The sequence below is a fragment of the Haematobia irritans genome, chromosome 5, assembly GCF_050003625.1.
Source record: "Haematobia irritans isolate KBUSLIRL chromosome 5, ASM5000362v1, whole genome shotgun sequence".
Taxonomy (NCBI): Eukaryota; Metazoa; Arthropoda; class Insecta; order Diptera; family Muscidae; genus Haematobia; species Haematobia irritans.
This window is the reverse complement of record NC_134401.1, coordinates 54,021,267-54,043,551: the sequence shown is the minus strand read 5'-3', so window position 1 is coordinate 54,043,551 and position 22,285 is coordinate 54,021,267. Positions and strand designations below refer to the sequence as shown.

General features: G+C 34.3%; 1 protein-coding gene and 1 long non-coding RNA gene across 2 annotated transcripts; one reads left to right on the top strand and one right to left on the bottom strand.

The window, feature by feature from the left end:
- Positions 1-379: 379 nt before the first annotated feature.
- Positions 380-1,122, top strand: LOC142237876 (uncharacterized). Its single transcript, XR_012722586.1, has 2 exons — positions 380-805; positions 863-1,122. It is a non-coding gene; the product is annotated as an uncharacterized LOC142237876 (long non-coding RNA).
- Positions 1,005-10,667, bottom strand: LOC142237875 (uncharacterized). Its single transcript, XM_075309331.1, has 7 exons — positions 7,561-10,667; positions 6,777-7,492; positions 6,507-6,705; positions 2,851-3,298; positions 2,623-2,752; positions 2,282-2,557; positions 1,005-2,216 (listed from the first exon to the last, which is right to left on the bottom strand). Exons 1-7 carry the CDS (start codon positions 10,128-10,130, stop codon positions 1,315-1,317), a joined length of 5,241 nt encoding a protein of 1,746 aa, XP_075165446.1. The 5' UTR covers positions 10,131-10,667; the 3' UTR covers positions 1,005-1,314.
- Between the last annotated feature and the right edge of the window lie 11,618 nt (positions 10,668-22,285).

The window sequence follows — 22,285 nt, the reverse complement described above, 5'->3', positions numbered from 1 at the left end:
ATAGTGGCAGATAATGTAGAAAAACATTGGTGCCTAAGCTAGGGTTAAATTTTCCTCGACATAACCATAGCGATAGGCGGTAGACGAAACATTTTCGCCACGACGACAAATACAATAAGCTTGTCGGAAAAAAGTTCCTCTTTTTTGTTTATAAGAGGTTTTGATGACCAATATAGCATGATTATTCAATATTAAATAAAGGAATTGAATAAAGTCATGTACTATCTTGTTTTTTGTTAGTTATTTGAATATAAAAGAATGTCCTCGTGGCCAGGCAACAGCAGTGCCTAGTGTAAATTAAAAAAAGCGATGGCAACACTATACCATTTTCCGTCAAGGAATTAGAATAGGTTTTAATTCTTTTTCCGTGAGGGTCTCGTCCCCTCACGGAAAAAGAATTAATCAGCCTCAATCTAGAAGTGTAACATAAGAAGGAAGAACAAAATCACTGTTCCTACGAAGATGTCTAAAAGCGAACAACAAGAACTGATTCTGAACCCATAAGAAATACACGTAAACAAGTATTCGCTTATCGCTATGGTTATATTTACACACTTAGCGGCTAAACTTTTGGGCCAAAGCCGATGTTCTGTAAAAAAAACAACAATCGGCCGAACATAGTCAGGTTCGGCCTAATTAAAGAATTTTGAATTATTTTAATTCAATATTGGCATATTGTCTTGAACAAACTAATTTCCGTCCTCGTTTGGTACGTATTCCAATTTCCTGGCTGTGATTGACACTGTGGCCATTGTCTCCTAAAGTATTAATACACCACTAGGCACTGTTGATGCATAGCCACACGGTAATTATTTTTATCTTCAATTAAAACTACATATGACGTAATTATATGTTTTCGTAGAAGTGAAATGTTAAAAATTAAACTGTACTGATATCAAAATCACGGCGAGGAAAGAAAATTGTGTGCCAACAATGGTTTTTAAGTCGCCACTTGGATTTTGATCCTGCTACAAACCATCATCATAATGTAAACAAAATTGAGGTTGGATATATCTTCTAAAATTATACTTTATTTAATTCATTTTAATTATTGCTAAACTATTTGATTTTCTTCTCTTTATCTGTTTTCAATAATATAATTTTTTGTTCTTAGCATAATAATCAATATTAGTTAAAAGTTAAACACGCATACACTACTAGAATGCGGAGTGTACGCATGGTATTTAAATTTATTATTTTTATTTATTTTTTACCGTTTAATTGTATGATGCATTATATTCTATAATTTATTATATTACGCGATAGATCCTAACATTTAGCATTGGCAAATTAATTTATAAAAAAACAAAATTATTATGGATGATAATGCTGTTGCCACTGTGGTTGGTGCGTGTTTGGCTGCACTTTTGCGTGATGGGAATGTGCATGGGTTGGTGGAGGTGCTATTGGAGGATATGTGCTGGACGCGGGATTGTGCATCAAATGTGGAGCTTCATTGTTTTGCGAGGGTGAGGCCAACATAAACGAAGACCACTGGGGATAATATGCGCCATAGAAATCCGACAGGGATTGGGCATGTGGATGGGGATGAGTTGGTGGCGGTAAAGGTGGTGGGGCATGACCGTGGCCGGAGGAAGATGCTGCCATATCTGTATGTGATGAATTGCTTGGATGATAGCGAGAACTTTGATGTTGCTGATGAGATCCATAAGAAGGGTAATCGCTGAATTGCGCTGGAGGTTGATGAAAGCCGCTACTGATATCAGCACTCCTTGAGGGATAAAGTTGTGAGCTGCGAGGATTTTGGTGTTGTGAATAAATATTGTAGGGTTGATGTGGTGTATAAGTTGTTGACGTTTGGGAATGCATTAAGGGAGATGCATTTGTCTGAGAGGTTGAGATTGGCTGTTGGTTATGGGTATTTTGTAACTGCTGCTGTTGTTGTTGCTGCTCGTTAAGCGTTTGAGTATGGGCAATATGTTGATTTTGTGTGTGTTTCTGCGTTTGCAATGACGGTTGCTGCCTTTGTTGGAAATTTGAAGAGGTCTCTTGATTATCACTACTTGTCTTCGTCATTATCATTGTTTTACTTTCAATATCCCCTGTGGTGTTCTTATTGTTCTTGTACACACTTGTATCCGTGTTGGATGCCGAGTTATACAAGTCCATTGGTTGTGAATTCGATGAAGATGATTCTTTTTGTGGGGTTTCAGCAACAGTTTGGAGTTTTAATGCTGTCTCCGATGCATTAGAATCTGAAAATAGAGAATTTTCCGCTTGTTTTAATCCGGCTAAAAATCTAAATACCAATAATTTTTACCTTTAGGTGATTGTGTACCCGAAGTTGTTGTTTCAATATCGGACTTTTCAGTCTTGGCATCTCTGGTTGATATTGTATCGGATTCTCCGGTTATATCGATGACATCACTTTTCTCTGTATTGGAGATATTTGGTTTATTTAGGGTTCGTATAGCAATAATTTTGCCACTATCCAATTGCATGTAAATGCCTTTGGCAGATTTTAAAACCATAACACGCTGTCCAGCTTTGATGATTATTTTTGATTTATTGCTAGAGTTTGTGGGTATAACAACATCTGAAAGAAAAAACTCAAAAGTTTAGAGGGATTTGTTTTTTCTTAAATTTTTGTTTTGGATATACCTAAAGGCAAAGACATTTCTTGGGCTGTCATACCCTGTTTTTGCCAGACTTCAGCTGGTATCCATCTGGTTGATCTCAAGCCGCTACTATGTTTTTGTGTGGTTGTTGTTCTACTGTTCATAGGGCGTACCTATTTGTGAAAAAAAAAACACACACAAAAATAATTCAAGATTACAACACTTTTCCGTAAATATGATTATCATATGCTAGCATTTTTATTTAGCTTACTGTTTGATAAGGCATCCTTCCAGATGTAGATAGGACTGCCGTTTTGGATGATGTCTTCTTTTGCATTTCATAACTTCGATGTGCCTGCCTTTTTTCAGCTTGTGATAGTTTATCATTCTTGCGGTCTACCAGCAGACTCTCATGAAAGAATGGCTCTTTTGTTAAATGTGATTTATATTCGGTTAGTATTATTTTCATAATGGTGTCTGTATACGAGTCCAATGGTTTGGGAAATTCTGTATTATTCGATGACTTGTTTTCGTCATCATCATCATAATCATAACAAAGATTTGTCACATCTTTAATGGATAAATGAGCGTCGGGATTACATTCGTCAACCACACGATCAGACATGCCTTGCTTTTTTATTTGACGATCATAGATTTTCTTTTCCAAACACTTATCCATGACCAATCGATATACGAAACAAGCACGTTGCTGTCCATATCTGTAAAATAATTGGTTTAAAAATATATGACAGTAGAAAATTACGCTTAAACTAAATATTCATTTATTTATTTTTTTTAAATTTATTATTAAAATATGGAAAAAATCGAATGTCAAATTTCAAAAAAAAAAAAAAAATAATAATAATGGTAAATAAATAAAAAAAAATTGAAAACTCCCCTCTTTTCAAAAAATTTAAAAAAGCGAAAAAGTATACTTTTTGAATCTCCTTACAATCCCTATACCCAACGAAATTTGTTTTTGATTCGTAAATAACTTTTGAGTAACACTTTAATATCCTGCAAATCGTACGTATGTCTATAGAAATAAAATTTTGACAAAATTTTCTATAGAAATAAAATTTTGACAATATTTTCTAAGAAATAAAATATTGACAAAATTACTTAAGTAAATAGAAATAAATAAATAAGATTCTGATAACATTTTCTATAGAAATAAAATTTTAAAAAATTTTCTAAGAAGTAAAAATTTTCACAAAATTTTCTATAGATGTTAAATTTTGAAACAGAAATTTATAAAAAAAAAATTTATATCTTGTGAGTAAGTTCTCCCTTGCAATTCAAGGGATATTTATACACCAAAAATTTTCGCTAATAGGAGAGATCAAAATATATAGTATTGCAAATACTAGAAAAACATTCTAAAATATTTCATACTAACCACAAAAATTTAATCAAAAACTTCAAAATAAAGATTTTTTAATTTGGTAAATTTTGCTTCAAATGTTGATAAATTATTTTTTGCGCGAGTGGCAACCTTGTTTGTTGACCTCTTTACAATGAATTACAAAAATTAATTAAATTTTGACAAAATTTTCTATAGAAATAAAATTTTGACAATATTTTCTATAGAAATAAAATATTGACAAAATTACTTAAGTAAATAGAAATAAATAAATAAGATTCTGATAACATTTTCTATAGAAATAAAATTTTAAAAAATTTTCTAAGAAGTAAAAATTTTCACAAAATTTTCTATAGATGTTAAATTTTGAAACAGAAATTTATAAAAAAAAAATTTATATCTTGTGAGTAAGTTCTCCCTTGCAATTCAAGGGATATTTATACACCAAAAATTTTCGCTAATAGGAGAGATCAAAATATATAGTATTGCAAATACTAGAAAAACATTCTAAAATATTTCATACTAACCACAAAAATTTAATCAAAAACTTCAAAATAAAGATTTTTTAATTTGGTAAATTTTGCTTCAAATGTTGATAAATTATTTTTTGCGCGAGTGGCAACCTTGTTTGTTGACCTCTTTACAATGAATTACAAAAATATATTAGAAAAGAACTACTTCTCTTTTATTCGTTTTGTTTTGTTATTGTTGGTTTTTGTTCTTTAATCATTGTTGTTGTTTTTTTTTTTTGATTTTAGCTTAAAACCATACATTGACTAAACTACAAGTGTAGCTTAACCAACAGAGGAAAAGAATGTTTGTCAAATTTATTTGGGCAAAGCCCTATAGACTGCAAGATGGTTGGATGGACGCACGTTTCGGAATTACCCATTCCTCATCAGCATCCTCTACTTGCAGCAAAACTATCAACCAATTATCAGAATAAATTCAGGCAGTTCATTAAACCCAACAATAAACCACACTTGAACCCTCCGAAAAAAGGCTTTACATTGATAGCCGGCTTATACCGAAATAAATTCGTACAAACATCTCTCTTTTCCTTTGCCACCATCAAATCATCGATTTGAATGAAGTTGGCTGGGTTTTATTTTGAGCGTGCTTCCTCTTCTTTCTTTCATTCGTTTTGTTTTGTTATTGTTGGTTTTTGTTATTTAATCATTGTTGTTGTTGTTTAGAGGATGCTGATGAGGAATGTGGTAATGTTTGTACGAATTTATTTCGGTATAAGCCGGCTATCAATGTAAAGCCTTTTTTCGGAGGGTTCAAGTGTGGTTTATTGTTGGGTTTAATGAACTGCCTGAATTTATTCTGATAATTGGTTGATAGTTTTGCTGCAAGTAGAGGATGCTGATGAGGAATGTGGTAATTCCGAAACGTGCGTCCATCCAACCATCTTGCAGTCTATAGGGCTTTGCCCAAATAAATTTGACAAACATTCTTTTCCTCTGTTGGTTAAGCTACACTTGTAGTTTAGTCAATGTATGGGTTTAAGCTGAAATCAAAACAACAACAACAACTACTTCTCTTTTTGCAGAAATATTCCTAAATAAAGGGTGATTCTTTTGAAGTAAGGATTTTCATGCATTAGTATTTGACAGATCACGTGGGATTTCAGACATGGTGTCAAAGAGAAAGATGCTCAGTATGCTTTGACATTTCATCATGAATAGCCGAACGATCTGCCACAACGTCGAATTTTCAGTGAATGGGCCCTAGAAAAGTTGGCAGAAAATCCGCTTTTTTATCGACAAATTTTGTTCAGCGATGAGGCTCATTTCTGGTTGAATGGCTACGTAAATAAGCAAAATTGCCGCATTTGGAGTGAAGAGCAACCAGAAGCCGTTCAAGAACTGCCCATGCATCCCGAAAAATGCACTGTTTGGTGTGGTTTGTACGCTGGTGGAATCATTGGACCGTATTTTTTCAAAGATGCTGTTGGACGCAACGTTACGGTGAATGGCGATCGCTATCGTTCGATGCTAACAAACTTTTTGTTGCCAAAAATGGAAGAACTGAACTTGGTTGACATGTGGTTTCAACAAGATGGCGCTACATGCCACACAGCTCGCGATTCTATGGCCATTTTGAGGGAAAACTTCGGAGAACAATTCATCTCAAGAAATGGACCGGTAAGTTGGCCACCAAGATCATGCGATTTGACGCCTTTAGACTATTTTTTGTGGGGCTACGTCAAGTCTAAAGTCTACAGAAATAAGCCAGCAACTATTCAAGCTTTGGAAGACAACATTTCCGAAGAAATTCGGGCTATTCCGGCCGAAATGCTCGAAAAAGTTGCCCAAAATTGGACTTTCCGAATGGACCACCTAAGACGCAGCCGCGGTCAACATTTAAATGAAATTATCTTCAAAAAGTAAATGTCATGGACCAATCTAACGTTTCAAATAAAGAACCGATGAGATTTTGCAAATTTTATGCGTTTTTTTTTTTTAAAAGTTATCAAGCTCTTAACAAATCACCCTTTACTATGCTCTAAGATATGTAAGCATCTATTAGATGCAGCCAATATAGAATCATATTCTTACCTGTAAATTCTGTAGATAGCTTGTGTATCGTGACATGGATTCCAACTGGCATCGAATATAATAACACGATTAGCTCCAACCAGATTTATACCCAAAGAACCAGCTTTAGTTGATATAAGGAACAATTTAACATTTGTATTCGAATTGAATTCATTGACCAACTTTTCTCTTTCTTGAGAAGTGGTTGAACCATCTAAGCCTATAAGAAAATATAAAACATTAACATATATATGAAATTTCTAAAGCACTATTAGCAACAAATATTCTTACGGAAGTAGTGTGTATTGTATAACCAACATGATTCTGTATCAGGCATTCGTGTCGCTTGCAGAAATTTCTCAATAACATTTAATGTCAAGAGACTTTGGCTAAAGAGTAGAACGCGATCACCAATGCGTATGCACTCGTTGAGAATACAGAAAAATATTTCCATTTTGGGAGAATTCGATATAAGACCAGATTCATATTTTTTCAGAAATTTCGTGGCCCAGTCATAGGTAATTTTTTCAGGACCTTTTTTCTGATCAATATCTGTACTCTCTGTGTTGGCAATTGAGCTACTCGCAAAGCTTCCCGCATCAGATTTGCTTTCGCAATCATTTTGCATGCTAGATGAAGTGTCTGTTGAACCCTCAATGCCTACGGCAGCCGTTGCAACACCGCCGCCTCTAGCGCTGGTTCGATCCAATGAAATATTTTTATTCATATCAATATCGGTCTCAATAGTTTTGATTTCATTCGTGTCCAAATCAACAATTTCCGATGATGAATTATGGCTATCTTCTAAGGCAGTGCTTTCATTAATACCAGGCGTTTGTTTTAGCATACAACCAACATAGTTTGGCTTTAGTGGGCTACCCATTGTATGCATCATGGTGGGATAGGAGAAATAATTGGATTGTAAATCGGGATTAAACGAACTACTACCGGCACTATTACTCATCGAAGAATTTTCGTATTGATTTAAATCGGAAAAGAGGGAAGGGCTAATGAAAGAGAGTATACAAAAAACATTAAAGATCACAAAGAAGGGAAGGTGGAATTTACTACTCACCTTTGGAAGTTATTTAATTTATTCGTTGGAGCTGCCTCACTATTTTGTGGTTTTGTTAGCTCATTTTGATCTAATGAAAATGGTCCCTTACCCACCAATGGATGACAGCTGCCGTCATTGGAACTTGGTAGACCATTTGCAATATTGTCCATTGGTGCTGAGATAGGACTCTGCAAGAGACTTTGTTGTTGTGGAGGTTGACCAACCCCAGGAGGAGGGAATCCATTCTTTTGTACAGATCCCAATGATGGTGTAGCTAGGGGCCGTGGTGGTGCCAAAGCATCAACTTCATCTACGCCTTCGATATCCATGTCCATACCGGTTTCAGCAGCCTTCATTGCATCGTATAACACATCAGGATGATTCCAAATTTTACAACATACAGCAAACGCTTTCAGGGGATTCGGTACATTCTTTGTGCGTACAATGTCATTCATGAAGGTATCGTATAACTGTTTCTGTAACTCCGACATACGTGTCAGTATGACATATTCCTGCTTCTCCGGTAACGATTGTTGCAAAACCGTGTGCGAACGTCTCTGAACAAAACCCACAAGCAAAGAATGTAAAACATGAGCCCGATAGCGCATTAGTTTTATATCATCTGGAGTGGAATCCACACAAAGTCCATTTTGTATGGGCCTTTCGAACATGTTGCAAAATTCTGTGCGTGTACCCAAGTAATTGGGTCGTACAAAGTCCACCATACACCAGTATTCCAATAGATTGTTTTGCAATGGATAACCCGTGAGGACTATGCGACGGCGTGTGCGAATTTGTTTTAACGCTTGCGATATTCCCGCTTGGGCATTTTTAATTCGGTGGCCCTCATCGCAGATGATTAAATCTGGACCCGGCTTCACCAGAGCCTCATACACTTCATCCATAAGGGGGCTGCGAGATTCATTAGTATCCATATTCATTTGTTGTTTCTTGCTGCGACGTTTTCCTGCCGAGCTAAGCTTTAGGGCGAGTAGGCGAAACAGTTCATAGCCTATTAGTAGCACACCACCTCTCTCCTTCCACTGGAGAATAACACGGGCTCGGGCTGTTAGCGTCTTTTGCTGGTCATTAAGTACAAAAACATCGAATTCCCTTGGCCTAATATACTCGGGATTATCGGAATGCTTAGGTATCCACATATCAAATTCGGCATTCCAATTTTGCAACGTGTTAATAGGCATGACACAAACGACATACTTTGAAGGTGTATACCTAAGGAATATATCACAGAAACAAACCACCTGTAGGGTTTTACCCAAGCCCATAGAGTGAGCTAGAATGCAACCAAAGCCTCCAGAGTCATTAAATCGTTTGGGTGATTCGATTATGTTATCGAATAGGAAACGTACACCGCCAATTTGATGGGGTTTTATTGTACGTGCTATCTGGGGTGCTATAAATATATCTTCTTCATCATCTGGATGGCCAACATTGATTACAACCCGACCCAAATGATCCGGAACATTAAATTCATCCTTGACATGCATTCCACTATTGTGAGGATCATCGTCATTGTCGTCTTCGTCCTCTTCGGCTTCATCGTCAGAGAGTACAATACAATCATCATCATCGGAACTATCATCAATGGTAACAACTTCAGCTGGTGTAGCTTCTTTCTCTTCAATGCTCTTTGAGTCGTTACTCTCTACTAGAGAATCAGCTGGACTTTTCTTTGATTCTTCATCCTCTTCCTCCTCCAGATCAATGTCCTCCTTTATGCTTGACTGAAGATGACTACTTTTAATACTGGGCGTCTTTTTATTATCGCCTATTAGAAGATCCGCCGGATCCTTTACTCTATGCTCATTGACAAAGCGATCAAAATGCGTTAATACTGCTTCTCTTTGTTGATATTCCCTCAGAAGTTTTTGTTGCTCAGCCATGCGAGCTAAACGTTCAGACTCCTCATGTTGAGCTTTTAGTGTGTTTGTGTCCAGTTGATTGGTATCCATAACTTCTCGAATATTTTTTCTCAAGCTGGATTTCTTTTTCTCCTTTTCCTTCTCCTCAGCCATTTGGTTGATGTGTTGCTTTTTGACCAACAAACTGTTTTCATTAGCCTGCACTGGGTTTCGTCGTTTTTGACTTTCAGCAGCCCCCGAATCCAGTGTATTTATGCTGCTACTTGAGGCGGAATTTGCAGAGGAAGGCAACTCATTTTTATCCTTAGTATCGTTGGCCACATTTGATGTTTCATTAGAATCTGCTTCCTGTTGGTTATGGGATTGAGATTCTAAAGAAGGTGCAGGTTTTTCTTCATTTTGTTGATTTATTTGCTGCAGATGTTGCTGTTCTAGATGTTGATGATTTATCTGTTCTATTTGCTGTCTTTCGAGTTGTGGGTTTTGGTATTCTAATTTTTGTCCCGTCTCTGGAAGCGTCATTTGATGATGTACATTTGGATGCTCAAGTGACATTGGTCCTGGCATTTCACCAATACCGGCAGCAAATGGATGACCCAGCATACCATACATACCGTATTGTAGCGAAGGATCCAATAATGGGGGTGGTGGTGGAGGTGCTGCACTTATACTTTCCATGTAGTTTAATATTCCTTGCTTCTCCATATTTTCTGATCTAATCGACCACAATCAATCACACATTAATTACTTCTTTCCGGGCAATAATTTTTCTAACGGGCACCACACAGCACATATGTATACCAAAAACAATGTATAGAAGGATGTTGCTCCAGTTGACAACGACCAACTATGATGATTACATACAGATCCTAAATGCCACATACATACTGGGAAACAATGCCGCTGTCTTTTTGGACAAATTTAGCCCTTAATGTTATAGTATAAATCTTCTTTAATTAATATGTAATTCACATTAGGAAAATAACTACTGCATACATCAGATACATATTCATGATACAGACTTTTTTCTGAAAAGTGTTCACACCTTTCGATTTTCAATGATATTAATGGATGGTTTCTTTCAGATTGTAATGGTGCCTAGCTCAGAGACCGGCTACATAAAATTAACAAATTTATTCACTAGGTTGCTTGAGACATAGCTAAACAAATTTATTTTAAAATTTTCTTGGTATATTTCTTGCGAATTCTCAATGTTATCGTCGAAAAAACACGGCATGACATTTCGGCAAACTGTCAAACTATAATGTCAGAGATGGCGAAAAAATAATGACGGTTTCAAATAGTATCCTAGAAATAACGGCGTGAGAGATGGCAAATTCCATAGACACAGTAGGAGACAATATGTTAAAAACTTAAAACATTTATTATTTACTAAAGGTCAGTATTAAGTTGGCATTATCGCGCTAAATTGGCCACTTTTTCACGGTTACTTTTCTTTAATAATTCTTTTCACCGAAAAAAAAAAACATTTTCAATTTTTTGGATTGGGTCATTCCCCATAAAGTTATAATAAAATTCGCAAACAAAAGTTGTAATTTTATTCTGTTTTTGCAGATTTAGTTTTGATTTTAGCGGCTAAACTCGAATTTAGTACCAACTTTAAAGTCGGTTTGCGTTTTTTAAATAATGGTTTGAAAGTTGTAATTCATACTATATACTCAGAAAAAAGACAAATATTTGTCCAATTAGAAATGTAATTCATTTCTAAAAAAATTCAAATAAGAGTTTAATTGAATCAACATGAACAAAATTCATCCACAAAAAAAAATATTGTATCATAGAGACCGGCTACATAAGATTAACAAATTTATGCATCGGGTTGCTTGAGACATAGCTAAACAAATTTATTTTAAAAATTTCTTGGTATATTTCGAATTCTCAATGTAATCGTCGAAAAAACACGGAATGACAGTTCGGAAAACTGTCAAACTATAATGTCAGAAATGGTGAAAAAATAATGACGGCTTCAAATTGTATCCTGGTGTAGAAAAAAGCAGGGTACAGGAAATGTTAAAATAAAGCCTTAAGCGTTTACTAAAGAGTGGTTAAATTGTAGGGGCCGATGTTGAATGTGAACCACACCTAAACGCCAAGTTTTTTTCCGAATTTTATTTGACATTTCTCTATTTTAGACTTACTCAATTTGAACCATGGAGATATACACAATCCAACAACGTGTTAAATGGTTCCAAGAAATGGGAACAGTGGATGATCAATTTTCGAAGAAAATCATCTTCAGTGATGAGGCACATTTTCACCTCAGTGGATTCGTCACTAAACAGAATTGCCGCATTTGGCGAATGAGAATCCAAGAGTGATTGTCGAAAAACCAATGCACCCACAAAGAGTGACTGTTTGGTGCGGTTTATGGGCTGGCGGCATCATCGGGCCGTATTTTTTCCAAAATGAGGCCGGTCAGGCAGTTACTGTGAATGGTGTTCGCTATCGTGTGATGATACCGAACTGTTTATGGCCCGAATTGGAAGATATGGATGTGGACGATATGTGGTTTCAGCAGGACGGTGCCACTTGCCACACAGCTAACGAAACAATCCCAATAAACACAGGATGAGCGTTTTTCAAATACAACAACTTTTCAGTTTGAAGGCCGGTATGCACCTCTAGCGAAAAATTTCATTCCCATAAGAAATGCATTGCTACTTATGCTAACGAAATTTTCGGTAGCTTTCAATTTCGTAAGCTGGTACGCACCTCTAATGAAAATAACAGGGTTGTCAAAAGCACATTTTGGCAGCAAACATTTAATTTATTACAATCATTGTGTGCGTAAAAGTTTTAAAAGGTCTGTAAATAATAAACAATTTATTTGAGGAATATTTGGAACATATATTAACAATTTTTAAAAGCGATTAGCTGTTTTAAAATTTGTGTACACAGCCCAGTTTTTTTTTGTTGTAGACTTAAATAAATTTTTGCTACCGAAAATTTCGCTAGAGGTGCATACCGGCCTTGAGGGTAAATATAACTTTCAACATAAATTCAACTTGACTTGAAATAGCTCATCCTCAATACATCCTCAAATTGTTTGCGAATTACTTCCAATTTGCCAAAATGTTGACGAAATCTTTGAAAAGGTGTTCCAGATAATATGAGAAAACTTTGACAAAACACTACCCTAAAATGCAACGAAAAAACCATGTGGTTTTCAATACTTATTTGTGCAACGAAGTTCATGGTCAATTGCAAGAAATAAAAAAAATGGAAAATTTTAGACAAATAACCAAATAGTTTATAAAAATAGGTAAGTGAAAATAATAAATGAAATAAAACTTTAAGGAGGTCACTAAATGTATATCTCTTTGCAGAAAACTAAAATTATGGATTCTAAATTTTTGAAAACATTAAAACGCTGACCGATGAAAAAATGGTGGACAATTAACTGGAACTGCTTCAAATAGTTTATAATAATTGGTACGTCAATATGAAACATTAAATCAACACTTTAGAGAAGTCACTAAATTTAAATCTCTTTGCAGAAAACTAAAATCTTTGGATGCTACATTCTTGCAAACATTAAGAAGCTGACCAATGAAAAATGAGTGGCTTATCGACAAGAAAAAGTTTCCAGTTTCCAAGTGCAACCAATTAAAATTGTTAAAAACAATAAATTGTTGAAATCAACAACTTCTGGATGAAAATGTGCATCACATCGTCAGTTTAATTCATATGCTATTATCAGTTTAAAATGGATATTTTGTGAATTCCTTCTGCTGGAAATCAATTCGAACACGCGGTCCAGTACGTTCCTAATTTCAAATTGCCCGCAGCTAATAAATTTTAATGCTGTTTTATGACACCAACAGGAAGGAAATCGAATTATCAATGCAAAAGTGTTTACTAATAATGTTTAAGATATTTAAAGTTTTGTTGTTTGTTTTTTTTTGTTCTTATTTGTTGATATGTTTAATAAGATTATTATTTATCAATTGGTATTGTAGTGTATTATGTAGTGTAGTGTATTATTATATATTTTATTTTGATGAAAATAAATAAATTATACAAAATTCATAGAATTTTGGCTTTGAATTTCAATTTGAAGTGGGGATATCATTCATACAAATTTAGGTTGAAAAGTATTTGCAACGATGTTAATTTTGAATTTGACTCGCATCGAAAATTGTTTGACAAATTATTGAGTAGCGATGCATTTCAATTTGAGGATAACACTTAAGATATTATTGCTAATGTGTTGAATTTCACTGTTGAGGGTAATGTCTGTTTTTTTGTTGAGAACGCGATTTTCTCAACAATTTCTCAACTTGAATATTACCCTAATCCTTTGAAAAAATGTTTGAAAAATTGTTGAAATTTAGCATTTTTCAAACGTTTGTGTTTATTGGGATGGCTCTTTTGCGCAACAAATTCAATGGCCGTGTTATCTCACGTAATGGCGATGTCAATTGGCCGCCAAGATCATGTGATTTGACACCGTTGGACTCTTTTCTTTGGGGTTATTTGAAAGAAAAGGTATACGTCGATAAGCCAGAAACAATTCAAGAGCTAAAGGATGAGATAATTCGGCACATTAACGGCCTCCATTATTCCTCAGCGTCATCGAAAATTTGGACCATAGGATGAAGGTGTGCCACCGAGGTTGCGGCGCCCATTTGGCCGATATTTTGTTTCATACATAATTGAGTAATACCAATATATCATAAGGGCTGTTTTCTTTTTGCACTGGATACCCTAAGCAGTCACGGACTAAAAGACATCTCCAAAAAATATCCAACACTGTGATCAGCTGTTTAAAAACAATCACAGAAAACAAGTGAAATCTTAAATTTTTAATATATGAAATGCTCAAATAGTTATAAATATGTACTGCTGCGATCATTCATGACACTGTATCACTTTGAATTTCATGATATTCGATAAATTAGTCACAATAAACTGCTATTGTGAATCTAAAAAGCGTCACTTTATAAAAATGCAATCTGGTAACACCGACTCGACTTGCACTGATGAGATGTTCTGGATAGAACACCAGTGCAACGATGTTCTGGATAGCCCATACAAATGCTGCATCCAGTGTTAAAAGAAAACAGCCCTATAATAAAATAAAATTACAATTATTTCCTAAATAGTTATTTACTAAAGGTTTTATGTTAGGTTTGACATTGACAAATTTGCCTTAGCTTTTTTAAAATAATAGTTTTGAAAGCAGATAAGTTAACTTATAAAGGGTGATTTGTTAAGAGCTTGATAACTTTTTTTTTTAAAAAAACGCATAAAATTTGCAAAATCTCATCGGTTCTTTATTTGAAACGTTAGATTGGTCCATGACATTTACTTTTTGAAGATAATTTCATTTAAATGTTGACCGCGGCTGTGTCTTAGGTGGTCCATTCGGAAAGTCCAATTTTGGGCAACTTTTTCGAGCATTTCGGCCGGAATAGCCCGAATTTCTTCGGAAATGTTGTCTTCCAAAGCTGGAATAGTTGCTGGCTTATTTCTGTAGACTTTAGACTTGACGTAGCCCCACAAAAAATAGTCTAAAGGCGTCAAATCGCATGATCTTGGTGGCCAACTTACCGGTCCATTTCTTGAGATGAATTGTTCTCCGAAGTTTTCCCTCAAAATGGCCATAGAATCGCGAGCTGTGTGGCATGTAGCGCCATCTTGTTGAAACCACATGTCAACCAAGTTCAGTTCTTCCATTTTTGGCAACAAAAAGTTTGTTAGCATCGAACGATAGCGATCGCCATTCACCGTAACGTTGCGTCCAACAGCATCTTTGAAAAAATACGGTCCAATGATTCCACCAGCGTACAAACCACACCAAACAGTGCATTTTTCGGGATGCATGGGCAGTTCTTGAACGGCTTCTGGTTGCTCTTCACTCCAAATGCGGCAATTTTGCTTATTTACGTAGCCATTCAACCAGAAATGAGCCTCATCGCTGAACAAAATTTGTCGATAAAAAAGCGGATTTTCTGCCAACTTTTCTAGGGCCCATTCACTGAAAATTCGACGTTGTGGCAGATCGTTCGGCTATTCATGATGAAATGTCAAAGCATACTGAGCATCTTTCTCTTTGACACCATGTCTGAAATCCCACGTGATCTGTCAAATACTAATGCATGAAAATCCTAACCTCAAAAGAATCACCCTTTACTTGTTGTATACGCAGAAAAAAGGCCAATATTTTTCCAATTAGAAATTTAATTAAATTCTAAAAATTTTTAATTGGCGTTGGTGATTGATAATAGCCTCGTTTTCTTTTAAAAGTGGATTTGAAATACCTTATTTATAAGGCAAATGACGGTCGAAATCTAGTTAAAGTGGATTTTGGAAGAGTTATGTTTGCGTTTTTAAAATATTGATTTTGAAAGTTGTAATTAATACTAATTATATACACAGAAAAAAGAAAAAGAAATATTTTTCCATAATGTGAATCAGCTATTGAAAAACAATCACAGAAAACAAGTGAAATCCTACGTTTATAATGATGAAATAGTATTAAATATTTACTGCTGGGATTATTTATGATACTTTAACACTTTTAATTTCATGTTATTTGACAAATTAATCACAATAAATTAATATTATCAATCGAGGAAACGAAACATTATCAATTAAGTGGTCATAAAATAGTACTTAATTAAAAAATTAATTGATTTCATTAGCAAATTTTAATTGATTCCATTAAAATTAGTTTTGATTGCAATTATTTTTTTTTAAATTTTATTTTTTTTTTTAATTTAAAAGCAATTATTTTCAATCACTTTCATAACTGGCGTAGTATTTTTAGTCTTAAGGTGGGTATTAAGTTGGAGTTTAGCCGCTAAAATCGTTATTTTTTCACGATTACTTTTCTTCAGTGCTGCCGCTACTACTTCAATCGAAGTATTTTGCTTCATTTTCACAAAATTTACTTCGTCACTCCTTCTTCCAAAAATCTGCTTCACTTTTTGTTCTGCTTCAAATTTTTAAATTTTTCCCCATATTACCTAAATGTTTTTCCTATTCCTTTAATTACGATGAACATAGCGGTTTTAATCATTGAATTATTAACCGATTTGGACCAATTTTTGCATAGTTGTTAGAGACCATATACTTACGCCATGTACCAAATTTCAGCCGGATCGGATGAAATTTGGTTCTCTTAGAGGCTCCGGAAGCTAAATCGGGGGATCAGTTTATAAGGGGGCTATATATAATTATGGACCGATGTGGACCAATTTTTTCATGGTTGTTAGAGATAATATGCTGAAACCATGTACCAAATTTCAGCTGGATCGGATGAAATTTGCTTCTCGTAGAGTCCCCGCCAAGCTAAATTTGGGGGTCCGTTTATATGGGGGCTATACGTAAAAGTGGACCGATATGTCCCATTTGCAATACCATCCGACCTACATCAATAACAACTACTTGTGCCAAGTTTCAAGTCGATAGCTTCTTTCGTTCGGAAGTAAGCGTGATTTCAACAGACGGACGGACATGCTCAGATCGACTCAGAATTTCACCACGACCCAGAATATATATACTTTATGGGGTCTTAGAGCAATATTTCGATGTGTTACAAACGGAATGACAAAGTTAATATACCCCCATCCTATGGTGGAGGGTATAATAAAATGAATTCTATTGTTTTGTTTTCAAAAATGTATGCTACTTCAATTTTATTCAATCTACTCCACTTTTTTCCAAAATCTACTTCACTCAATTTTTCACTAGCGGCAGCACTGCTTTTCTTTAATAACCCATTTTAAGGAATACAAACTTTGTGAAAAGTTGCTTTGGGCTTTTCCCCCATCAAGTTATAATAAAATTTGCAACAAATATGTATAATTTTATGCCTTTTTTACTGATTTAGTTTTCACTTTAGCGGCAAAACTCGAACTTAGTACTCACCTTTATTAAAAAAAAAAACACTACTTCAATGATTTTCAGAGAGAATAAAAACAAGAGAACGAAACTGTGGAGCGAAACTGAGTCAGTAGGTGGCAGCCATGAGGAAAATTTCTCTAATATCATGCAGTTTTTGTCGGCGCTTCTCTCAAATATCATACAGTTTGCATCGGCGTCGCCCAGTTCAGTTCTCTGCCGGCTTTACGAAACGTAAGGAAAATATGATTTAGAACCCTCTTTTTAATAACAAATGTTCTTTTATATAAATCTTTTCATTCTAATAATTTTTTGGCAGACAATTTGAAATTATAACTGCTGATGCCTTTATAAAAAATTTATCAAAACAGCGATTCGACCGCAACGTCGGTAATACTAAAGCTGCAGGCATTGTGCGACATCTATACGGTTGACATTTGTTGTTTTTGTAGAAGAGAAATTTTCGTCCTCTTGTGTTTTTATTCTCTCTGTGATTTTTTGTCATCCAAAACATTAGAGCCCCCTAATGTTAAATAGTAACCCTAATACGACCGTTACAATACTAATAGTGATTTGAATGCCCATTTTTTAATGTTCGGCTCTATGGTTTTGGTTGGTGTGGAATTTTGTAGTGATTTCAAGTTGAAAACTTTATATGTTAATGGTGAAAGCAAATACTGAAAACATCCACATTCGGTTAAAAGAAAAAGAGGAAAAATAATTATAATTCATTCTAAGATCTTTTATTTTCTACGTCATAAATAAGTGTTTTACAGAGCATTTAATATTATTCTAAAACCAAAAATGTATGAATGGGTGATCGCATTTCGTTATATAGATATTCGCAATTTGAGTTTTGTTGCATTTTCCAAGTTTCTCATCCAGTGTTTCCAGTACTATTGTTGTGCTTTTACAGTAGGCACTTCCTTCTCCAGCAATAACAGTAGCAGTGGCGATGTCTGGAGCAGCGACAGTATAATTTCACATGGCTATGAGAACAACAATAGTATGAAGAGCACGATGAATAGCAATCGTGCAGATAGCAAGATACATATGTGTCACACATTTTTAGGCTACAAAAATAGAAATTGAGAAAATAATAAATATTGGGTTAGGTTAGATATCGATGTCCCCATTCCAAAGTACGCTAAGTCTAAAAAGTGAATTTTGCAGGAAACAAGTTCAAAGTTTTTTGTTTGGAATTGCTCAAAAACCGTATAAGATAAATTCATTCTTTTGGTCTTAAAATCATGTTTATTGTAGATTTTTTTAGTATGTACGAATTCAAAATAGTGATAATATAACATGGCTAAAAATGACTTAGACCACTTTAGACCGAACAAAGCTTTTTGCCCTTGTTGGAATGGAAATTTTTAAAACTTTAGTCAAAGTTTTTTTGTATTTTTTCAAATGAATTCCGAAATACTGAAACAGCATCACAACTGAAAAAATAATGCAAAATCAAGCGGATGCTTACAAATTGCTTCCGCCCTATGACAGACCCATATAAAATTCATTGATTCAGATCCGATTTTACACCACTTTCTGATTCAAAAGCCATTGGTTGGTCAAAACTGCAGCTATTTTGGAACTTTTAAATGTATTACAACCAGATATATCCAACTAACAAATGCACTAAGTAGCATTACTTGTGACTCTCCCTCATTTCCTTCAACATTGTGACTAAAGTCCAGCATCCTTTGTAACTTCGAACTATTTTGCGCACTCTCATCAATTCCAATTAAAGAGATTGGGTTTTCTGTGGTCGTGTGGCTTTCCTCCCAATACAATCTACAGATAGGGTTTTAAAGCTCTTTACAACCAGCGATGTCAGAATTGTTTCAAAGCTAAAAAATGTTTAAAAAAAGCTAAATTTTGTTGTAAAAAAAGCTTTATTTCACTTAAAATGCATATTACGTATTTTAATTGTATTCATTTTAATTCTACTTCTGTGAGACTGTAACAATATCTAAGCCATATGAGTTCTGTTTGCGTACTCGATAAATTTTGGTCACTATCACAAATTTTTACTGGAAATCCATCGTTTACATTTCCCAGTAAAAACTTGCACTTATCAGCTGGTTAATCATCAACAAATCCAATGTGCGATATATTGCACAATGTCAGATAGGGTTTTAATGCTCTTTTAGAAGTGCATTAGAAAATATCAATATATTTCGTTTTAATTGGTTTAAAACCGCTGAATTAATGATAAATTCGTGAACGTGTACACTTCTTCTAATTTTATCCAAGAGAATAAAACCCATTCATACTGTCTTGCAAATTTATACTGAATAACTTTTATTGGAAAATTACCCAACCAAACCTATTGTTGTCCAATTTTCCTAAATGTAAATAACAGATTAGTTTTTATCGCGCGTTTAAAAATGTTTCGATCCTATCAATACGATTTTATTTATTGTATTTTTTTTGATGTTAAAAAAATAATACCACATTCAAAACTTAATTTCCTTAATTATTTCTTACATACACTGAAAAAAAGCATGTCCGGTTTCAAAGATTTTTTGAATTTGAATTAAAAGTCGATTTTGAATTAAAAGGAGAACGTGATGTGGATCTTTTTAGGAAAAGTTACAGTATAAAGTATATTGGACTCCTGTGATTTTGGGCCATTCAGCCCATTGTGATACCACAAGTGGTAAACTATGTCGCCATATTCTGATTGTAGATTACAGGATGGTTGATATGTAGTGCGATCAACTTCTCTCAGCCGATATCTGAGAAATAAACATGGTAACAACAGTAGATATTATCCGAAAAGTGGAGGGCAGATTTCATCCAAATCCACACCGAAGTGGTGGAAAATTAGCTCTTGAGTTCTACAACGAGAACAGATGCAACATATATTGAGAAATGAGTTTGGCCATTGAAATTCCAAAAAGTGCAAGAACTCACCGATGCACAGTGGTCGATCCCTTTGGCCAAAAATAAAAAATTAAACTTAGAAATTTGTCAAAAAGTGTGGCAAAACTGTTTCTTATGCAAACAAGGTTTTACAATGTGCATTTGTTTTTGTTTTATTCCATATGCACTCTTTAAGAACGGCTTCAAAAGAGAGAGCAAGTAAGCAGTTGGTTTTTGAAGTGTGAAAAAGTATAAAATTAAGTGCACTTTTAAATAAATAAAACAATAGAAAAAAAATATATATCGAAATAAATCGAAATGAATATTGAATTAAATGGTATTAGCTATATTTTAAAATACAAAAAAATGTATAAAACTTGTTTTAAATTTGTTATAAAATCAATTTTTGTTATTCTCATTGTTTCGTGTTCATTCGTTCTTAAAGGCCGGTACTCTGTTCGGTTTTCGCGTTGAAACTCCATACAAAACCAAAAAATGCGAAAAATTTGCGAAATTTTTTCCATTTGTGATACTTTATTTTTTCGTGTTGAAAAACTGACGTTTATAGCACGGCGCCATTTGCAATGTGAATTAAGAAATAATTTATTTATTAAAAACTATTTGTGCGGGTTTATAAATCAAACACGGACCATATTTTTGTTCCGAAACTATACAAAGGATCAAAGGAATAGCAGATCAATTGCCCAAGGAAAAATAAAATGTTATTTTGTAAAAACAAGCAACAACCACCAACTTAATCCAATATCGCTCCCTGTAAAATAGCGCTCCAAGCTACCTAAAAAAACGCCGCTTTCTATGTGCGAAATAATGGTTTCCATAAAAATTTTTCGCAAGAATGAACATAGTACCGGCCTTAAGGCCGGTATGCACCTCTAGCGAAAAATTTCATTCCCATAAGAAATGCATTGCTATTTATGCTAACGAAATTTTCGGTAGCGTTCAATTTCGTAAGCTGGTACGCACCTCTAATGAAAATAACAGGGTTGTCAAAAGCATATTTTGGCAGCAAACATTTAATTTATTACAATCATTGTGTGCGTAAAAGTTTTAAAAGGTCTGTAAATAATAAACAATTTATTTGAGGAATAATTGGAACATATATTAACAATTTTTAAAAGCGATTAGCTGGTTTAAAATTTGTGTACACAGCCCTGTTTTTTTGTTGTTGTAGATTTAAATACATTTTTGCTACCGAAAATTTCGCTAGAGGTGCATACTGGCCTTTATATGTAAATTTTATGTAGAGTTTTAATTGTGTTTCCCCCCAAAGTCTCCAATGGGATTTTTTATGGTTTATTAGTTAATATTTCAAGATTCTAAATTGATAAAAATCAGCTGCTTTCTTTTGCCCCCCTTTGTGTTATCTCCCTAATACCGAAGTGGTCTTGTAACATATTTTTACATCAAAAAATTAATTTTTATGTGGTGTTTGTTAACCCTAGTTTACACTGAAAATTTACATTTGATAACTTTTCTTATGTATTTTGATAAATTCGAAAATGAAGGTTAAAATTTTTTTTATGAAACCGTTTTTGAGATATCCCGTTATTTTTAGTTTTTCTGACTTTTTTCGCTAAACAAATTATAACTCGAGCTAGAAATGTCCGATTATATCGTTGTTTGTACTTGAATGAAGGTATTGAGATGTCGAACAAACGTGTACAATAAGATCTGTGATAAGTTAAGTGGTTCAAAATATATCGATGAAAATAGGGCGAATTTTCAAAACAATCTTGTTTTACAACTTCATGAATATCAGTAGTTTACTGCCCTTGGAGTAAAATCGGGTGATCGGTCTATACGTGAGCTATACCAACACATGGGCTGATTCACCTCATTTCCGTTACATCTATTTGTGATCTTAAAATAATTCTAGATTTTAAATTTAGGCAAATCGGATAGAAAGTACGTTTTCTAGAAGCCCAAAAAATAAAATCGGAAGATCGGTATATATAAGGGCTATACCAACACATGAACCTATAACCATCATTTTCCTCACACCTATTTGTGGTCCTAAAATACCTCTGTATTTGAAGTTTAAGGCAAATCGGATAGAAAATACGGTTTCTAGAAGCCCAAGAAGTAAAATCGGGATATCGATCTAT